The sequence below is a fragment of the Macrobrachium nipponense genome, chromosome 21, assembly GCF_015104395.2.
Source record: "Macrobrachium nipponense isolate FS-2020 chromosome 21, ASM1510439v2, whole genome shotgun sequence".
Taxonomy (NCBI): Eukaryota; Metazoa; Arthropoda; class Malacostraca; order Decapoda; family Palaemonidae; genus Macrobrachium; species Macrobrachium nipponense.
The window spans coordinates 10,385,426-10,407,165 of record NC_087212.1 but is presented as its reverse complement, the minus strand read 5'-3'; the positions used below and the strand labels follow the sequence as shown (position 1 = coordinate 10,407,165).

The window sequence follows — 21,740 nt, the reverse complement described above, 5'->3', positions numbered from 1 at the left end:
AGAGAGAAGTTCCATACCAGGTTCGACAGAGGTGCAAGAATGTTCACCTGAATTAATTCTACAAGAATAATCCAGGGGATATTTTCCAATTACTATTGAATATAGTAGAGAGGAAGAGAGAGGAGAGGAGAGAATTGAAGACAGTTTTGAGATAATAGGAAGAACGAGAGAGAGAGAGAGAGAGAGAGAGAGAGAGAGAGAGAGAGAGAGAGAGTCGATGCTCCATTTCCACGCAAAGAAAACACCAAGAGATTAGAAATCAGTTTTTAATATTAATAAATCAGGAAGCAGTGAAGGTCGGGAGTAATTGCAGTTCATATACAACGGTTTCCCCTCCCAGGTTTACAAAACATGCAACGACAATTATATATTAATATCTATGCTATGTACAATTCTACAGGGAATCAAAATGGATCCATTCCGAGGAACATTTAGGATGTTAAAACATCTGTAGTCGGGGATAATAAGAAAGGCTCAATTTAGCATCCTGCAAAGGCAGGATGCTTCAGTAACAAGAAATAACGGACAAATTCACACTAAACAAATTTAACAATGAAAATGAATAATGCACAAGTGCACTGGCAGTCAACATATTCGTAAAATGTATGTATGTAAACACAACAATCACAGTATTCACATGAAATTGTAATAACCATTTGAATATATTTTCCAAATATTTATCAAGCCATTTACATATATAATTTCCAAAACTTATCAAATTAGTCATTGAGATCCAAGCTTCAGTTGGGCAATGCGTAATACTCTTCAGAAAACAGTGTAAGTACATTGAATTTTAAACCCCTTTATAAGCAAAAAAGGAAAACAAATTAGATAGTATACATGATTGATTACAAAGATTAATACCATTACTGGACACCATAAATTATGCCATAGCAGATTTTTCATTATTCATAAAATAATAATTATATGCTGACCACGACTCGATGCCTGTTAGAAAATACGTAGTACTGTACAAAAAGTGTTTTGTCTGTTTTTTATTCATTACAAATGAAAGTTCTGTTATACCTTCTTCAAATATTATAGAGAAGTGAAGTAAAAGAATGCTTGATCAAATAATCACATTCCCTTCGACTATCTCTTGGGTTAATAAATCTCTAAACACCTGGAGATAGGTAGATTCTGGGAACTATAGAAGTCATATATATATATAATAAGTATATATATATATATATATATATATTTATATATATATATATATATATATATATATATATATACTTTACATAAGGCATAAAGTACTCTTTTAGGACCATCGCTTTTTGCACAATAAGAATAAATGAAAAAAAGACAGAGTAAGTAAAATTAATAAAAGAAGAATACAATACAGCTTATAAAATCTAATTTTCTGAGGAAAACATAATCTAATTTATCTAATTTTCTAATCCAGGTTTTTTTTATTTACCTGAATTACAAAGCTCATAACAGGCATCAGAATGTCAACATTTATGTCTCGACATTTTCGGTATTAATGCTGATAACATTTGTCTGAAATTAAAAAAAAAAAAAAAAGTGACATTTTGCTACACATATCTTTCGACAGTATGGCTTCACGCCCCTTGATGTTCAATTCCTCATCCTTATTCAGTTTTCTTGATAAATAAATCACTGATAAACTACCGTGAGAAACAAAATCTGGAATCAGTTCCTCTGAGGTGAAGGAGACACAGGGGGTCCACGAGTCCTTCATAAAAGGTGCTGTGACGAGATTTGCTTATTTATTTGTATGACAGTGACTTAGATGATGGCCCTGTGGGAACCCCTACTCAACCTCTACCTCTCTTCCGTTTTCTCTTTACTGCTCTCTGCCTTCTCGTCCGGCTCCTTCTTTTCTACACATCTTGCCCTGACCCCTTCTACCTTAATACCCTCAGGATCGTCGGGCCCTAACTTCTCCCCCGCATCCACGCCGTCAGGCAAGTCCTCGGGGAGAGCGACGGGAACGCTGTCCAGGATCACGACTGGGTCGGTCTGGGTGTCGGCGTCTACCATCGTCACCCTCCATCTGTACTTGACGGTACCGTTTTCTATGACGCTCCTCCTCATCCAGATCCTGCTGGACTTCTTCCTCTTCTTGGGATCCTTCTTCTTCCGGTCGGTCAGCTTGATCATTTCCTCCTCGTCTGCGATGAGGGCGTCCCCTTCCTCGGCGCGGTTCAGCAGCCGGAGGCGGTTCCGGTGCTCGATGTAGATGTGGAAGATGAAGAAGATGATGGCGCTGAGCAGGCTGGCCACCGTCATCAGCCTGAACGTCTTCCTGGCGCCCAGATGGTGGTACATGTACCCACCCACGAGACTGCCAGCGCCCTTGCCTGTGGAGATGGTAATGGTACGTCAGTAATCGGTGATTATTCTCGACCACTTTAGCTCACTGCTTCCACCGATTCTCGATCAGCTTAGCTCACTACTTACACCGATTCTCGATCAGTTTAGCTCCCTACTTACACCGATTCTCGATCAGTTTAGCTTTGGTCTAAGAAGCCTCTTTCTTAGACCATAAGTGTAGCTCCCTACTTACACAGGCTCTCGATCACTTTATTTCCTAGCTACGCTGACACTCAATCACTTTAGTTCCCTACTTACACTGATTCTCGATCACTTTCGTTCCCTATTTACATTGACTCTCGATCACTTTAGTTTCCTACATACATTAATTCTCGATCATTTTAGCTCCCTACTTACACAAAATCTCGATCAATTTAGTTCCCTACCTATATTACCTCTTAATCAGTTTAGTCCACTACTCGATCACTTTAATTCCCTACTTACATTGACTCTCGATTACTTTCGTACCCTACTTACACTGACTCTCGATCACTTTCGTACCCTACTTACATTGACTCTCGATCACTTTACCCCACTACTTACACTGGCTGATCTTGGCCAGTTTAGCTCATAGCTTCAAACTGAAACTTATAATCTAACTTTTCACTTCTTAGATTCCGTCTCGAAATTACATTTATTGTCTTTATATGATCCAGAATAAGAGAAATCTGGACTCTGTAGATACTTAAGTATGTAGAAATGTCACTAAATGATCTTCAAAGATCCGTTATGGCAAAGATTGAATGTTCTTGTTGTCTAAAGACAATGATGTTATAATTTATGGTTTACCAACGGCCAGACAATTAGAAAGTGTTTCGAAGCCTTCAAATACTAAGGCAACAGTTCAACAGCTGTAGATTTACTGATAACTGAGATTCTTAGTAAAGATTTTCCGTTATCTCTCAGTACAGCTATCTTTCAAAGCAGGAAATTACATGTGATGAATCAACCAGCACTCCGTTTACATATATTGAAATTTGGACACATTTTGCCAAATGCATTTAACACAAGTAAATTTGGTCAAGTCTCCAACAAGATTAATTTAAGTTCTATGGGCCTCTCTCTCTCTCTCTCTCTCTCTCTCTCTCTCTCTCTCTCTCTCTCTCTCTCTCTCTGCACAACATGACAAGATGGCAAGGCACTAGCAGCTAATTGAATTACCAAAACAACTGAAAGTCTTTAGCTCAAATTGAATATACAGATTGCCTGACATTAATTAGAAGCTCAACTTCATATTAGATAGGCCAAGTTGATAGTCCCTTTCTTTGAATTTGGGTTTCAGTTCCGCAAGCAATCCCTGTGCTTAGGCTACCTCACAAACAAATGTCCAGTTTAGATGGAGTTTTTATAACCTCTACGCTTATCATCGCATAGTTACTGAATTTACAGTCCTAACCGTTTCTTATAGATACAGAATTTCGGACGATCTACCACTTGGCGACTTTTCTTAATTAATTCTTCCACGTATCTTACACAGCAATGACAACAGATTACATGTAGAATTTAGTAAGAAAAGTAGGCCTGAATTTGACATTTACAAGAAAAGGTTTGGATTGTAAGTTCAGTAACTATGCTATGATAAGTACAGAGTTTTTTTTCAAACTTCTATCTAAGATGGACATTTATTTAGTTAAGCTCCCAATTCTTATGAAGTGGCCAGAAGCATAGGTGATTGCCGACAGTTTTCCCATTCATCAACTAAAAGTAGATTCCCCACATCAACCGCTGACATTTTGTAATGTCTAGGCCCGTCATAGTTTACGACGCTCCTGATTGGCAGTTGCAATCAGCCTAATCGCAGGGCTGGAAAATTCTCCCCAGTCTCTCCCGAGAGTTAACATAGGCCAGGATGTATGTTTGCATCTCTCCTGAGGTAAACTTTTGAAAAAGACGCATCCCTCAGGCGAGAGGGTGGGGAACGTACATCCTGCCCATATGGGTGAACTCTCTCGAGAAAACCTGAAGAGTTCCTCAAGTCCTGATGATTGGACTTATCAACAGACCCAATCAGGAACGCTTCGTAAGGGAGGGCGGGCCCTAGGACATCAGATTGTGCCGGGCTGCTCGGTGAATGCGCAATTTTTTTTTTTTCTACTGTAGTGCCTCGTCATCATGTCATGTTGTGCAGTGTCAGACAAAGGTTCATTATTTATAGAGAGAGGGAGAGAAAGAGAGAGATCCCACCCCCTCCTCTCTCTCTCTCTCTCTTTCTTTGTAGTGTACTACAACCATGACTCTTGTTCACAGATGTAAGCAGTGATGGAACAATTTGAAATCTTCATTCGTATGGTCTTGCTGATAGGCTCACCAAACATACAATTTGAATAAACAAAAAAACACCGGGTACACGGTGGGTGACCATTTTCTTACAAGTAAAGGTATCCAAGGACAATTTAACATGCGTCCCGAGGGGGCGAAGAACAGCTCCCAGAATAACTTGACAGGAACCAGGGCCGCCTTTTAGGACAATTGATTACAGGCAAGATCTTTAGAATTTCTTGGCTAAACAGACATCAAAAGGAGGAAATTTCTCACGAGACAATGGTAAGCCCTGACCAATAAAGTACTCAAGCGGAAGAGGGGAACACTGACCAGAAACAGTTGTACAAAATCTCGGTGATGGAAACATTCGTCTAGACTAACTCGTTCTAGAATTTTGTCTGTTTTTGACCATTTCAAAAAAAAAAAAAAAAAGAATACTGAATGAAATCTGGTTACGATAAAAACAAGACGCACTGCGTTCGTCATGTGTCTGTTGTATTCTTCAAGAGAGCAACACTGTATTCCATTTCTTTGTCTTTTTTTGAGAACGGACGCGGAGACAGAACTACACCATCAGGAGAGAGAGAGAGAGAGAGAGAGAGAGAGGAGAAGAGAGGAGACGAGAGAGAGAGAGAGAGCATGTGTTTGTTGGCTTGGTGTCAGGAGAGTTTAGGGAGGAAGAAAGCTGAAACAAAGCGAGGAACAACAAAGTATTATTTTTTTTTTTTAACAGAAAAACTCGATCTTAATCTGATGCCTGTTCTACCTAAGTAAGCCTAACCCAGCAGCAGGGGAATGATGGAATCAGAAGGGAGATGAAAACCCAACAACTATACATCACGGGAAGAGATAATTAGGTCAGTCCATTGATTTTATGAAATAAATCCACGTTATAGAAACTTGTTGTTGAAAATGCAAAAAAATCTACCTTCAAGTAAAAAATAAAGATCGTTATTAGTATATCACCAAATGAATCAGAGAGAGAGAGAGAGAGTACGGGCAAATGGACTTGCTTAACCTAAGATAAACAAACAGAGAGAGAGAGAGAGAGAGAGGGATGAGAGAGAGAGAGAGGGAGGAGAGAAGAGAGAGAGAATAAAGTACGGATCTCGAGAAAGAGGAAAGGAAATTTTTTTTTTACTAAGGCTTACAATTATTATTGATTATTATTATTATTATTAGTTATTATTATTATTATTATTTGATTTATTATTAGTTTTCTTATAGCCTCTGCCCCACTCTATCGAACCCTGAAACAGACCAAAGGACGAAATAATAAAGACAATTAACAAGAGAAGAAAGTGCCTAAGAAACACGCACTTAAATAAAAAATAAATCACAAACAAGAAACAAAAAAATAATGAAAAATCAGATCGTTTCGTTTGCCTTAAGAACTGTTGATCTTTTAAGATGAGAGAGAGAGAGAGAATGAAAGTATCGTGTTTACTCTATGTCGATGAACAGGAACATTTTTTTTTACTTTTGTATTCGGTGCGGTTAAAAAATAAATCCATGGAAACACATAAATCCTCTTAATACATGAGAGAGAAAAAAGCTTGCTATACTTCTATTTCCCTTTCCCCCCCCCCCTAAGTGAAAAAATTTAAGGTGAGGGAACTTTATGCTTTACTGAACAAAAAATGACGGGGGGGGGGGTGGGGGGTGGAAGGGGGAGGCTAATTTTCTTTTAAAATCCGAAAACGTAGAATTAACTAGAACCTCCGAGCTGATTATCAAGCTATCTAAGGACTGGCCGGCCTAAGGATTAGATTTATGTTTCATTTTTGTTTTTTTTCTTTTTACGTGGCTAGTAACCAATTGCTTACTCAGCAACGGGAACCTACAGCTTGTTGTGGGATCCGAACCACATTATATCGAGAGATGAATTTCTAATCACCAGAAATAACTTCCTCAGGTTCCTCGCTGGACGAGTCGATTGCGTGCTCGCCTACCAACCTGGTAGCCCGAGTTCGCTTCCAGCAACCGCCAGCACGGAATCAGGGGAATGTATTTCTGGTGATTGAAAATTCATTTCTAGATATAATGTGGTTCGGATCCCACAACAAGCTGTTGGTCCAGTAGTTAAGTAACCAATTGGTTCTTAGCCACGTCAAAAAAATCTAATCCTACTATAGTAGAGTCACATCAACCATGCATTTGATGTCTAGGCCCGTCCCTTACGGCGCTCTTGATTGGCTGTTGATAAGCCAATCACAGGGCTGGAAACTCTCAATCTCTCTCGGGAGTTCACATGGGCAGGATGTATATTCCACCTCTCATGAGGTAAACGTTTGAAAGTCGTATCCATCAGGAGCTCTCGAGAGAGGCTGAGAGTTTCCAGCCCTGTGATTGGCTCATCAACAGCCAAGCAGGAGCGTCGTAAGGGACGGGCCTAGACATCAAATGCACGGTTGATGTGAATCTACTATAGGAGAGCTGTTAATCAGCTCAGTAGTCTGGTTAAACTAAGATATAGTACTTATCTTTTCCCCATTGGCAGCAAGAAAAAATATAAGCAAAATATAACAACTACGTTTGGAAAAGAATAAATATAAACGATATTACTTAGTTAATGTTTCCAAGAGACACTGGACTCTTTTGAAAAGGATCTTACCAACGCCGACGTGTAAGGTCGTCGAAATAGCCTGAAGAGAGACCACGTTTTTGGTGGTGGAGAGCTCGCTGGCGTAGGTCATCCCGGCGGACAACATGAGGCCTATGGTGATGCCCTCCAAGGACTCGAAGTACATGGCCGTGGCGGGATTGTAGATGGAGGCGTAGCCTGTGTGGGGAGAAAGTAGCTAATTACTGCGACTGATTTTGTTATGGTTTTATCGACGGCAATACGTTTTCCCTAAAGCAAGGATGGCTCTAGAGAGTCCCAGATATAGCCATACCTGCATATTGCATACTTGATTTGCATCGTGCACATACACAGAAGTCTCATCAACAGTGCATCTATAACCTCAGTACATTTTGCGACACTAATCTCTATCTTGCATCTTCTTTACAACCTTGTACTATTTCAATTCGACGCCCTCACTAGGCCCGTTTCATACAAATAGGGTTTATCATATAAATAATAATAATAATAATAATAATAATAATAATAATAATAATAATAATAATAATAATAATGCACACACTCTCACTCCCTGGATATTAAGGACTTACCACTCCACTCTCTCTCACTCCATCTGTTAAGCACTTCCTAAGTGTTCTTCCCCTTCCTCCTAAGGCTTGCCAATTATACATTCTATTCTCAATACCTGTTCTTCATTTTCTCCGCACCAAATCATCTTCCAACTTACACTCGCTTTCTTACCACCCTCACACATCTTTGTATTTTTCACTTTCTCTCCCTCCCTATTGTTTCACATACATTCCAACATTTCATCTTCATAGCTTGAGCCTCCTTCTTTCATTCGCATCCAACATCCACAACATCCTTTTCAAATATATATCTAACTCAACATCCGTTTCAAACATTGCAGTCCTGGCTTCCATTTCGCCCCAACTCTTTCTCAAATCTTTTGCACACACCCCGCTACCTTCCTCTTTGCTTTCAACCTCCAACCTCTCCTACTAGGTTGACCAGTTTCTATTCACTATGTTGTGTGGATTCAATTCACTATCCTCAATCGCCTCTACATTATTTGTAAATTCAGTTATTTCAAAATACATTCAAGATCCATATTGCTGCACCTACATCTGATGTCCCTTCCATAATTTCTTACAGCACTCGATTAAAAAAGATATTAAATTTTAATAACAGAGATGTAACACACTCCTGTTCAGACTCGCTTTTACACCTAAAACGGGATAAAACTCCTAGCAAACTTAGTTCAGTATAATTCAACTTGATACTAGAATATGACACTCCTAGCAATTGCCTAGTGTTGCCCAATAAAGAAGAGTCAGGATATTTGCCATTGTAGTTCATTCTAAGCAGCACATATAATGAACTCAAAGAATACTTTAAGTATAACCCACAGGTCAACATTAAGGCTTGACACGATAAACTTGACTGATGACAATAATTCTATCCAGTCACTTTTACTGCATACCTACTATGCATCTAACTTGTAATCTTAGTATTGCTTGAAGTCCTTTCATTCTCCAGCTTCTGTACATCCCTTCTTGCATTCTTTACATTAACATCCACGACCGTTCTAAAATTCCCATAACCCCTTCCACTCTTGCATCATTTATCTCTCTCTTTCCTCTATCCCCAACTTTTCATAAACTCTTCAAATATTCATTCCAGGATGGCATTCTCTTCAGGCAGCATATCTATATTCCCCCACATTAACTCATCTAAAGCACATCCCCTTTGTCTTCTTAAAGTACCTACTCGCATTCTCTTTTTTCAGAACTTTCACTGTTTGCCATGTTTTCTCTCTCCCTTTCTCTTGACTGCTGTATCTATCCTTTTTTTTCTCTTTTCACCATACCTCTCATTTCCTCATCTCATCATCACTCGCTGCTTTCATTCCCCCTTCCTACCTTGTTAGACTGACAAACATACCCTATTGACTATTATATTATCCCATCCTGGAGTTTGTTTACCCTTCAGCATATATTCCAGGGGGGCCAAATTATATATGTGTATATATATATATATATATATATATATATATGTATATATATATATTATATATATATATATATATATATATATATATATCTATATATATATATATATTGATAGGGATATAGCTGAATCGTTACAGGCGCTTCACTGTATGTACCTGATTTCTGGGTTCCTAGGTTCACGCCCGGGAGCCGACGAAATTGATTATCAACTAAAAATTCCCCTTCAGTTAACATATATGAAAATATATTAATTCTGAGCAAGAGCGAATTAGATATTAAAGGACATTTTGTAGCTTAATGCGTATATGTGAATTACGGTGATGTGATCAGACATAGATACTACATATACATATATATATATATATATATATATATATATATATATATATATACATAAGTCATATCACATTACCGTGATTCATATACATACATCGAGCTACAATGTCCTTTAATATCTGATTCGCTCTTCCTCGGAATTAATATATTTTCATATATGCTTAACCGGTTAAGCATATATAAAAATATAATTAATTCCGAGGTAGAGTGAATTAGATATTAAAGGACATTTGTAGCTCGATGTATATATATATATTATATATATATATATACTATATATATATATATATATGTATATATTATTATATATATATATGCAGTGGAATTGCCGATGCCAATAATTTAAGTGAAGTAAGATGCAATTTAAAAAAAAAATATAGAGTTACATTGCCCTTTTTTTTCAATAGTTCCATATAGCGCTGTTCAACTAAAATCAAACATTTCTTGAAAGAATAACGCAGTTATATACTGCATACAAAACTTATATACTAATAAGGATACCTTTAACTTACTGAAACTGAGAGAATGTATTGTAAAATGGAAGGAAAACAAAATGATGTAGTTACATGTAGGAATATATTTTTTCAAGTTAGTCACTGTTCATTTGAAAAGGAACTGTAACCTCGTGGTCACAGGATTTCAGGGGTGGTGGAGGGGCAAGTGGGCCCCATTGCCCCTAAGTGCGGGCGCCCATGTAATCGCCTTCTTTTTCGATGTCTTTAAGGACGTTTTTATTATATAAACTTAATCCAAGAGTCTTCTATTGTGACAAATTAATCTTAACAACAATGATTATTATATTATTATCACTGTAGCAAAAAAAATTTACAATTTTCATGTCGAGAAAATCATTAAAGCCAATAGCAATAGGAAATCAACACTTTGCAATATTAGAATTGTTACTTCAAAGTGTCATCAAAACTATGTCTAGAAAATATATATAACACAATTTATCTATATATATGACATGTCATCACTGAATTATTATAGGCAATTATTCAAATTTACTATATCACTGAATTACATGTCACTAAAAAAGTTTAACACGCTAAAAATTAAGAAAAATATTGCTATGTATCATATACCAAAATAAATTTGTGTGTGTGTGTGTGTGTGTATGGATATATCCCAGTTTATTACAAGCAAACACAAATATACGCATGTAGGAATATCTGCGCATTGACAACGCTCAAATTTATCAATGATTTAACGTATACCTAAAAATCAATAACGAAAAAATAAATAAATAAAAATAGTATGTATAAATATATTCCCCAATTCATTAAAGGCTGCCACATAAATATACGCATGTATGAATATCTGCGCGTTGGCAGCGCTCAAATTTATCAATGAATTTCACGTATACCTGAAAAAAAACTGAAATGTATAAATATATACCCCGATTAATTAAAGATGCCCGCCAACGAAACCCCACGAAACTCGAGAGAGGAAAAACTCAAGGTCCCGGTGGAGTTGGGTGTGGGGGTGTGGGAGGGGGGGTGGGGGGGGGGGGGGGGGGACAACAACCCACCTGCGAACCGGATGGCGTACACGAAGAACCCGATGGCGATGACGCAGATGTGCCCGAACTTCCTGATGATGGGGGACATGAATATCAGGAAAGGGATGGCCGCTGCAGCTCCCACCGTCACCGTCAGACCCATGAGGGACCTGGAGGCACCCAGGTCGCCCAGGAACCAGAACAAGAACGCTTCCAGGAAGCCGAAGAACGCGCCTGGAAGAAGACCGGAAGGGGAGGTTGTTTTATTGTGGTCGTTTGAAGACGTTTTTCTTCCAAGTTAGCTTGCATTTTGAATCAATTTTTTTTTTCATGTATACCCTTTACCTCCTCTTACTTCTTAATAAACACCTTAATATTCTTTGGAAGCTTGAATTTCGAGCCAGTGGCCCCTTTGGTGGGCTTGTTCCATAAGAACGGGGTTCATCTTCTGAATGATAATATTAATAACAGGTGTAATATCATAGACATAAGGGACTTACTTATTGCCCTTAAATATTTGTTGAAGACCGAGATTTCTATCATAACCTAACTGTGAAAGAAATTTATATTGTGGCTCTCTTCATACATTTCTTCTGGTTTCATCTGTCAATGCATTACTATGAAGTCTAGAGAAAATAACGGGTTCTCATAAAATAAGTTAAAAATTTAAATTGCGAACACGTCCTTAACCTATACTGTTGTGAATATGGTAGGACACTTTACAAAAATACTGTTACTTTCCTGAACAATTGCATCACTTCACTTTGATTTACAGTGACTTACATATTTAGAAGAAATGTTTGAAAGTTAGTTCACCAACACTTCATTGAACGTGACTAACTTGGATTTAATACTGTTAGCAGGAAGTGACTGTAAATTCATGTATACCTTTTTCATGTATGGAATAATACTATCATAATATATAATGGTGACATTTTATTCTACTCAATGTTACTATGACCAGACGGAACTCACTAATTGTTTCTTCAAAGAATGTAAAGTTACGATTTCATCAGTATTAAGAACAGCTAAAAAAATTTACTTATACTTTTACAAAACTAATGAATGAAGAAAGTCATATTTGTGCTTTGCAAAACATTTAAACAAAACTTGTTAGGCACTACACAAAAAATAAAAATAAAAAAATTCTTACGTCAGTTTGATATTCAAGCATAAATATAAACCACCCCAAACAAAAGCTCTGAAGAAACCACTGACCTGACAAGAACATGGCCACGAACAGCATGTTGACCTCCGGGTTCTTCAGGAAGTTCCAGATGTTCTTCATGACCTGCTCGTTGGGCGTCTTGAACTTGAGGTCGACAGAGAGGGCAACTAGACCTGCGAGACCTTGCAGACCGACGAAGAGGTAGAAAGCCGGTCTGTAGGTGGAAGTTCGAGAGTTAGAGGACCTAGTAAACAAAGACCAGGAGGAGAGTAAAACACTGAAGATTAGGGACATTGGAAATCTTCGGAAGAATCGGCAGGGAGCTTCTAAACTTTTTATCAGGATTGGAACAGATCTCGAGCCCCGAACACAACGGACAGGAGGGACGTGAAATACTGGAGATTGCAGAGCTATGAATGCTATGAAGAGTCAATAAGTAGCCGCAATTTTTCAGATTTGGGCAAAACATTTAGGCCCCAAACACCAAGACATGAGACGTGGATATTATTCGTCACTCGAGAAGAACTAAAAATACAAGATTAAAACCTATATTTGAGGCTTATTTGTACTGGCTGATTTGATTTGATTTGATTTGATAGATTTTAGGCGTAATGCCAAGAACTGGGGCAACTAAGGCCATTCTGCGCTGAAACGGAAATTGACAGTGAAAAGGTTTTGCAAGGTGTAACAGAAGGAAAGCCTCGCAGTTGCACTATGAATCAATTGTTAGGAAAGGGTGGAGAGTAAGATGGAAGAAAGATAATATGAAAGAAGGTGCATTAAAAGGAATGAAAGTAGTTGCAGCTAGGGGCCGAAGGGACGCTGCAAAGAACCTTAAGTAATGCCCACATTGCACTGCACAAGGTGCATTGTTTGTACTGGCATACAAATCTGGTGATGTAAATCAATACAAAAGGCGAATTAAATGTGTTTATTAATTCTCACTATCATACACCAGTCGTCACTGTAACTGCTCTTTCCGTCAGTTAAATGTGTCATTCTTCTTTTTACTGAGCTGCTATTTCAGACATTCTACGATCCCGGGTGACGTAATCATCTTTATTGTTTTATGATATCTGTACCGCGTGACCTATACATCCCTAGTGGTGGTGTTCTTTGCATGAGAAACTCATCATGAAACTCATTACAGAATGAACAATAGAAACTAAGCAACCCATGAAGGAAATATGAAACAGGAAGTAGGAGTTAGTTATCAAAGTGGATTCATTTCAAGTATTTTTTGTTCGTTTGTTTGTATGGTGTTTTCACGTTGCATGGGATCAGTGGTTATTCAGCAACGGGACCAACGGCTTTACGCAACTTCCGAACCACTTCGAGAATGAACTTCTATCACCAGAAATAAAACTCGCAAGCGAGTCAAATGAGAGTCTACAAATGTGACTCATTGGTCTACTTAATCATTAAATCATTATATGAATTAATCTTATACTGAGTCTTCTCTATTTTTTTTAATTATATGACTGGCTTCTCTGCCACGTTAATATTGGTCAACAACCGACCAATGCTCATATTTGGTAAAGCGGAGTATATAAAGAGAGTTTATGCAGGATTCTTATTCTCTGTAGTGATAATAATAATAATAATAATAATAATAATAATAATAATAATAATAATAATAATAATAATAATATAATAATGATAATAATAATAATAATAATAATAATAATAATAATAATAATAACTAATAATAATAATAATAATAATAATAATAACATTAATGATGATGAAGGTGTTTATTTCCAAATATATTGATACCTATACATAAAATAAATATTTTTTTGTTTTCTCCATTTCAAGTCATACTACTATGAAATTTTTTTTAACTAATAATAATAATAATAATAATAATAATAATAATCAATAATAATAATAATAATAATCTACTAATAATAATAATAATCACAGAACTGGAATCCTGAACACCTCAAGTACCCTTTAATTGTAAAGTACAGACACAAGATCACGTGAGTTTGGTACTATTACGGTATCCTGAACCCCAGATAGAGAGAGATGACACGAGGATGTCTTGGAGGGCAACATTAAATCAATGGCCAGGTTCTCGAAGGGGGGTAATGAGGGGTAGACTGCGACCTGGAACTAATTGGCACGCGATGCCTGGAACACGAGGGCTGGAAAGAAATTGGTCACGGAAACTCTACTTTGCCAGACACGCAGCTGGACAGAGAGAGAAGAAGAGAGAGAGAGAGAGAGAGAGAGAGAGAGAGAGAGAGAGAGAGAGAGAGAGAGAGAGAGAGAGAATTCGAGTGTGAAATAATAATGTTTTTACAACTAAAAAATAAAAGGAAAAAAATGTATTTGGATAGTGAATGAGTCAATCCAGTTTGTCAGAATTAAGATACTGTAAGAAGGATAAGTATGTATGGAATATTAAACCGAAAATTATAAATATAATATAGTATATATATCTATATATATATATATATATATATATCATATATATAGATAGATATATATATATATATATATCTATATATATATATCTATATATATATATTATATATTATATAATATTAATATATATATATATAAAATCCTATGTGACCACGATTATGAAAAAGCCTAGAAATATATATTATTAAAGAATCCTTGACAGGAAAAAAAAAAGTTTAGCAATACAGCGAATTCCAGTTAATTACGAAAAATGGATCGAAGTAAATTCAGCATCGAAATCAGTGATTGATTATCATTCTTACCTGAAATCAGGGGTGTTCGGATCGTGGCTCATCGTGTCGATCAGCCAACCGGAGAACGGGGTGAACACCATGCTTCCCATATAACCCCATACCCTGGGGGTGAAGAGAGAGAGAGAAAAAATCATTTCACGTGAATACGGCTCTACTGCAGAGAGAGAGAGAGAGAGAGAGAGTGTGAAGGAGAAGTGAGTGAGTAAAAGGTGAAGAAATGTATAGAGAGAAAAGGGGGGAAGGAGTAATGAGAGAGAGAGAGAGAGAAGGAGAGAGAGAGAGAATCAAACACTCCATTAAGGCTAAGTGCTGTCGAAGAGAGCAGGCGGTACAATGGACGACTCATCATGAGAGATTTAACGATGAATATCAAACATGATACACTTCGTATTTCGTGAGCTCGGGCAGGGGATGACAATGAGGTTTCGTCCACTAGGGTAAACGCTCCTCATTGTATATATGACATATAATGCTTCTCGTTGTAAATGATGTATAAATAACTCACACGATAAAACTTGTGAATGTTGTTTTAAATGTTTATGATATATTTTTTATTTCCTTTAAAGAAATTACTTGTCTTTCATAATTTTTTCATTTGGATATCCAAGAAATGAAGACCACAGCTGTAGTATTATGCCTTCTAAGACAGGTGAATGGGGGACTTTCATTGCTGTCTTGCAATCTGGTAACTACTAGATGTGAGTGGCAAATACATAAATCTGCCTATGTTGATGCAATAGAGTGCTACAACAACATATACCTTCAAGCAGCTCCTACTTGAGCATGACCTGAATCCCAGCAGACTGACAGAGGCAGGGAAAAAGGCTGTAGTAAGATATTTCAAGAGAAACACAGAATATTTGACAGTATTGGCTGATGCAATCACAGAATATTTGACAGTATTGGTTAATGCAAATCACAAAGAATAGTTTCAGTATGGCTAACTGCAATCACAGAATTATTTGGACAGTAATTGGTTAAATGCAATCACAGAATATTTGGAAAGTATTGCTAAGCAATCACAGAAATTGACAGTCACTTGGGGGATAATGCAATCACAGAATATTGGACAGTATTGGCTAATGCAATCACAGAATATTGACAGTATTGGCTTAGAAGATCATTATTTTACCGGTATTGGGCTTAATGCCGATCACGATAATTTGGACATTATTGGCTGTTACAATCACGGAATATTGGACATATTGTACTGATGCACAGAATATTTTGACAGTATGGCTTAAGGCAATCACAGAACAGTACGGTTTTAAAACCAAAACCAAACACTCTGGATCACAGAATATTTGAGTATTGGCTAATTGATCCCCAAATTATTAGACGTTATTGGCTGATGCAATCACAGAATATTTGACAGTATTGGCTGATGCAATCACAGAATATTTGACAGTATTGGCTGATGGCATCAACAAGAAATATTGGACAGTATTGCTGATCAATACAACAGAACGTGCCAAGAATCTTGGACAGTATTGGCTGTTTAACAATCACGGAATAATTGGAAACAGGTAATTGGACTGAGGCACAGAAGATTTGACAGTATTGTGAAAGCAACACCAGAACAGTTAAACGGTACGAAACAAACAAACTCTAGGATCACAGAATATTTGACAGTATTGGCTAATGTGATCACAGAATATTGACAGTATTGGCTATGCAAATCACAAGAATATGGACAAAGTATTTGGCTATGGCATCACAGAATATTTGCAGAATTGGCTGCATGCATCACAAGAATATTTGACAGATGGCTGAATGCATCATAAGAAGTATTGGACAGTTATTGGGCTATTTGCATCAGAATATTTGACAGTATTGGCTGATGCAATCACAGAATATTTGACAGTATTGGCTAATGCAATCACAGAATATTTGACAGTATTGGCTAATGCAATCACAGAATATTTGACAGTATTGGCTAATGCAATCACAGAATAATGGAATCAGTATTTGGCTATCGCAATCACAGAATATGGAGTATTGGCATGCAAATCACAGAATAATTGGACAAGTATTGGGCTATGCTAATCAACAGAATATTTGACAGTATTGGCTAATGCAATCACAGAATATTGGACAGTATTGGCTATGCAATCACAGAAATATGACAGTGGCTAATTGGCAATCAACAGGAATATTGACAGTATTGGCTAATGCAATCACAGAATATTGGACAGTATTGGCTAATGCAATCACAGAAGAATGGACAATGGTATTGGCTATGCAGATGCAACAGAATATGGTTGGACAAAGTATTGGCTAATGCAATCCGAACAGGAATATGGACATGTAGATGGCTATGCAATCACAGAATATTTATTTGGGACAGAATGCTTATTGGCAATCAAGCAGAATATTTGAACAGTATTTTAGGCTACTGCATTTCACAGAATATTTGGCCAGTATTGGCTATGCAAATCACAAGAAATATTTGACAGTATTTGGCTAATGCAATCACAAGAAATATGACAGTATTGGCTAATGCAATAAGAATAATTTTGAAAACAGTTATTGGGCTATGCCAATCAACAGAAATTTGGAAGTAATTGGCTATGCAATCACGAATAGAATAATTGGACAAGTAATTGCCTATGCACAATCACAGCCATCATTTGAAACAGTATTGGCTAATGCAATCACGAGAATATTGACGTATTGCATATGGTGTCAACAGAATATTTGACCGTTATTGGCTATGCAATCACAGATATTTGAACAGTATTGGCTAAATGCAATCAACAGAATTTATTTGGACAAGGATTGGCTAATTGGCAATCAAACCAGAATATTTGGACAGTTAAATTGCTAATGCAATCCACAGAAATATTGGACAGGTATTTTGGCTAATTAGCAATCAACAAGAAATATTGGACCAAGTATTTGGCTAATTGGCATCACAGAAATATTTGACAGGTATGGCTAATGCAATCCACAAGAATATTTGACAGTATTGGCATTAATGCAATCACAAGGCCAATATTGGAACAGTATTGGCCTATTTGGCAATCCACCAGAAATTGACAGGTATTGGCTAATGCAATCACAGAATATTGGACAGTATTGGCTAATGTGATCACAGAATATTGACAGTATTGGCTAATGCAATCACAGAATATTTGACAGTATTGGCTAATGCAATCACAGAATATTGGACAGTATTGGCTAATGTGATCACAGAATATTTGTCAGTATTGGCTGATGCAATCACAGAATATTTGACAGTATTGGCTGATGCAATCACAGAATATTTGTCAGTATTGGCTAATTGAGATCACAGAACAATATTGGCAGATCATATTGACAGTATTGGCTGCAATGAGGCGATCATCAGAATATTTGACAGTATTGGCTGATGCGATCATAGAATATTTGACAGTATTGGCTGAGGCAATCACAGAATATTGGACAGTATTGGCAGATGCGATCACAGAATATGTAAGTATTGGCTGAGGCGATCACAGAATATGTAAGTATTGGCTGAGGCGATCACAGAATATGTAAGTATTGGCTTATGCGATCACAGAATATTTGACAGTATTGGCTGATGCAATCACAGAATATTTGACAGTATTGGCTTATGCGATCACAGAATATTTGACAGTGTTGGCTGTTACAGTCACAGAATATTGGACAGTATTGGCTGATGCAATCACAGAATATTGACAGTATTGACTGATGCAATCACAGAATATTGACAGTATTGACTGATGCACAGAATATTGGACAGTATTGGCTGATGCAATCACAGAATATTGACAGTATTGGCTGAAGCAATCACAGAACAATTAACGGTTTTAACCGAAACAAACACTCTAGGATCACTATTGACATGACAGTGCAATAATTGATCAACGCCCTTCGAGACATCCATACACATTACCGAAATCTACTGGAATCTACATATATAAAAATGTATGTATGTGTGTGTGTGTGTGTGTTCCAGCATAACTCTGAAACGCACAGATCAATTTCAAACAAACCTGGTATCCATATGACTTAATATTGCTCAACCAACCTTGGTATCCGTATGACTTACTTTCCAGAAATCAGCACTGTGGGGTAAGACATTACTGGCACCAAAGGGGGTGAGGGGGTGGGAAGGGAAGGGCTTCCCTGAAACGGGGCTGGTTCTCAGAGGTAAGCATACTTATCCCTGAGGTATCCTAGCTTTATCTTCAACATTAATTATAAAAGCATTGACTCTAAACGTGGAGGATTTCAGCTACTCTCCACCAAAGAGGAGGCTAATGGTCACAAGCTGGGTCTTTAAAACATTACTCTGAATCATTTTCAAATGCAAATATCTTCAAAAACGTGATTCTGACATAAACGTGCAAATATTTCACAAGTTTGGACTTAAACCACTGATCGCGCAGGCGCAAACACACAGACGTCCTACCTCTGCAAGCCGTAATCTCCTTGGTGTTCCTTTAGAAGTGACAAGGTGGCCCCTTCGAAAAGTGCGAAGGCGGCATTGACAGCTCCGTTCAAGAGCGACCTGGCAAAGAGGTACGTCCAGAAACTAAGGGCCTCTGCTCCAATAATGTCAGCATGATGGGGTTCGCATAAGCCGGGTACCTGGAATGAAGGAACGAGATCAGTTTCACAGCATCCACGCCACTAGCTGAGAAAAGTAGTGAAGCAGCTTGCTTCTATGGAGAGCCTGTATAGGTCAGACACTTTCTAGTATTGCTAAGAGAGTAAAGTGTGTATCTTAATTATAACTTGCGATCTATACCTTACTTTACTCTTATTTTCCATTTATCACGAATGTTGGTTCACTACAGATCTATATTGACTTGCTGTACTTCATTTCAATACTCATCCATCTCCTATGATGATGATTATTCAATGCATTAATGACTTTCTTGTCACAGCATCCTAAGCTGCCTATTTTCCAGAGCGTATACCTTGACTTCGCATCCACTCCTCCACCAGGCTTCCTTATCCTCAGAAGCCAGGCTGCCGTTGGCCGTCAGATTGAGCCAAGAGGTGTTATAATCCTTCAAGATCTCCGGCAGGAGAGCTTCGGCGCCCTGCGAGAGAGGTCTCAGCGGCACATCCGGCGGACAGAAGAGCGGATGGTGAGTCGTCAGGGCTATGAGGGAGAAGTTCATGTGCTTCAGGATGAGAGTCAGGTTCGCCGTGGCCTTTGGCTCAGCGCTGCCGATGTTGATCTGCAGAGAAGTTGGCAATGGTTAGTTTTGTAAGTGGGCCTTTTGAGATTGATTATCATTCAGATGTCTGATGGTTTGTTACAAAGGGTCTTGTTCACTCAAAGGTTTCTAAAACGGCAAAACTAAAAACATAAGCTATTAATTTTATCATGAAGAAGGAATCAAATAAAGCAATGAACCAGGATTGGTAAATATGCAAGATGGAAAAGTGTTGCATTCAAGTTCGTAGTTTATTTAGAAAGATAAATTATCATTAAAAGTCAGTTATTTTCGCAAAGATAAAAGTATAATTGGAAGCTCAGGAAACCACAAACCCAAAGAAAATTGACAAAAATAACCTCAAAATCAAATAAAGCAAACAAATAAATTACTAGTTGGGTATGTTAAGAAGAACAGAAGAGATGGATTATTTTTAAAGACAGATTATGCACTGTTTTGAAATCTCCTGATTTTTTAAAGGGAAAAACTGTCATTGCACAGTGGTAGAAAATACAGGTACTTCGTTTCACCTTTGAATAAGCACGAGGAAACTAAAGTTTAGGTCACACAAGGATGCAGATGACGTTACTATGCTTACAATATATTATATATATATATATATATATATATATATATATGATATATATATATATATATATATATATATATATAAGGATTCTCAGAACTGAAACTACTTTATAAAAAACATCGGTGTCAAGCAACCTTCTTAATTAAAGGATTCTCAGAACTGAAGCTACTTTATAGAAACATCAGTGTCAAGCGACTTTTTTAAAGGATTCTCGGAACTGAAACAACTTTATGAGAAACATCAGTGTCAAGCAACCTTCTTAATTAAAGGATTCTCAGAACTGAAACTACTTAATGAGAAACAAGATATCAGCCTCAAACGTCCATCTTAAAGGATTCTCAGAACTGAAACCACTTTATGAGTATCAAGCAATATTTTTAAAGTTATTTCCAGAACTGAAACTACTTTATGAGTATCAAGCAACGTTCTTAAAGGATTCTCAGACCTGAAACTATGAGAAACAACACCTCAGCAGCAAACGATTCTTAAAGGACTCTCAGAACTTGAAACCACTTTATGAGAAACAACACAAGAAGCCACATCACTATCAAACAGACAGACAGACAGACAGACAGCCTTTTTAAAAGGCAGAGGGGGTAGGGGGGAAACGAAGACTCCAAAGGCAGAGAAGAACAAGTAAACAGACTCCGCGCCGACCTTGTCGAAGCCGTCCATGGTTGTCTGGTACTCCTCCCAGATGTCGCACCCGGTCTGGTTGGTGATGATGATGAACTGGAGGTATTCGGCGTCCACCGAGTGCCCTATTTCCTCCAGGGGAAGCCGTTCTGCCAGGGTGTTGATCCCTGGGGGAATAAATAGGTGGAAATCGATTGGATATGTTAGTGAAGGAGTTTCAAGTTTCAGGTTTGCGTTTTAAGATGTTCTTCACCTAATTTTTTCTTGATGGGAGCATAAGGGGTTATTTCTCTTTTAGTTTGCATTGAATTCGACAATTTATATACAAATATAAATATGTAAAATAAAAAAGTAAAAAATATTATTATATATATATATATAATATATAATATATAGATATATATTATAT

The 21,740-nt window shown here is 37.4% G+C and overlaps 1 protein-coding gene across 2 annotated transcripts in view; it reads right to left on the bottom strand.

Annotated features, from left to right (window-relative positions):
• Window positions 1-252: 252 nt before the first annotated feature.
• LOC135197779 (uncharacterized) overlaps window positions 253-21,740 on the bottom strand; it is a 55,914-nt gene continuing 34,426 nt past the window's right edge. Inside the window, exons 4-11 of one of the 2 annotated variants that reach the window (XM_064224879.1) lie at window positions 21,353-21,498; window positions 19,861-20,127; window positions 19,350-19,528; window positions 14,942-15,034; window positions 12,257-12,450; window positions 11,069-11,272; window positions 7,220-7,387; window positions 253-2,330 (exon numbers count right to left, since the gene is read on the bottom strand). In XM_064224879.1, the coding sequence (XP_064080949.1) occupies window positions 1,792-2,330; window positions 7,220-7,387; window positions 11,069-11,272; window positions 12,257-12,450; window positions 14,942-15,034; window positions 19,350-19,528; window positions 19,861-20,127; window positions 21,353-21,498 (1,790 nt within the window). In that variant the 3' untranslated portion in view covers window positions 253-1,791. The remainder of the gene's footprint in view (window positions 2,331-7,219; window positions 7,388-11,068; window positions 11,273-12,256; window positions 12,451-14,941; window positions 15,035-19,349; window positions 19,529-19,860; window positions 20,128-21,352; window positions 21,499-21,740) is intronic. The other variant, XM_064224880.1, reaches the window with a different exon arrangement.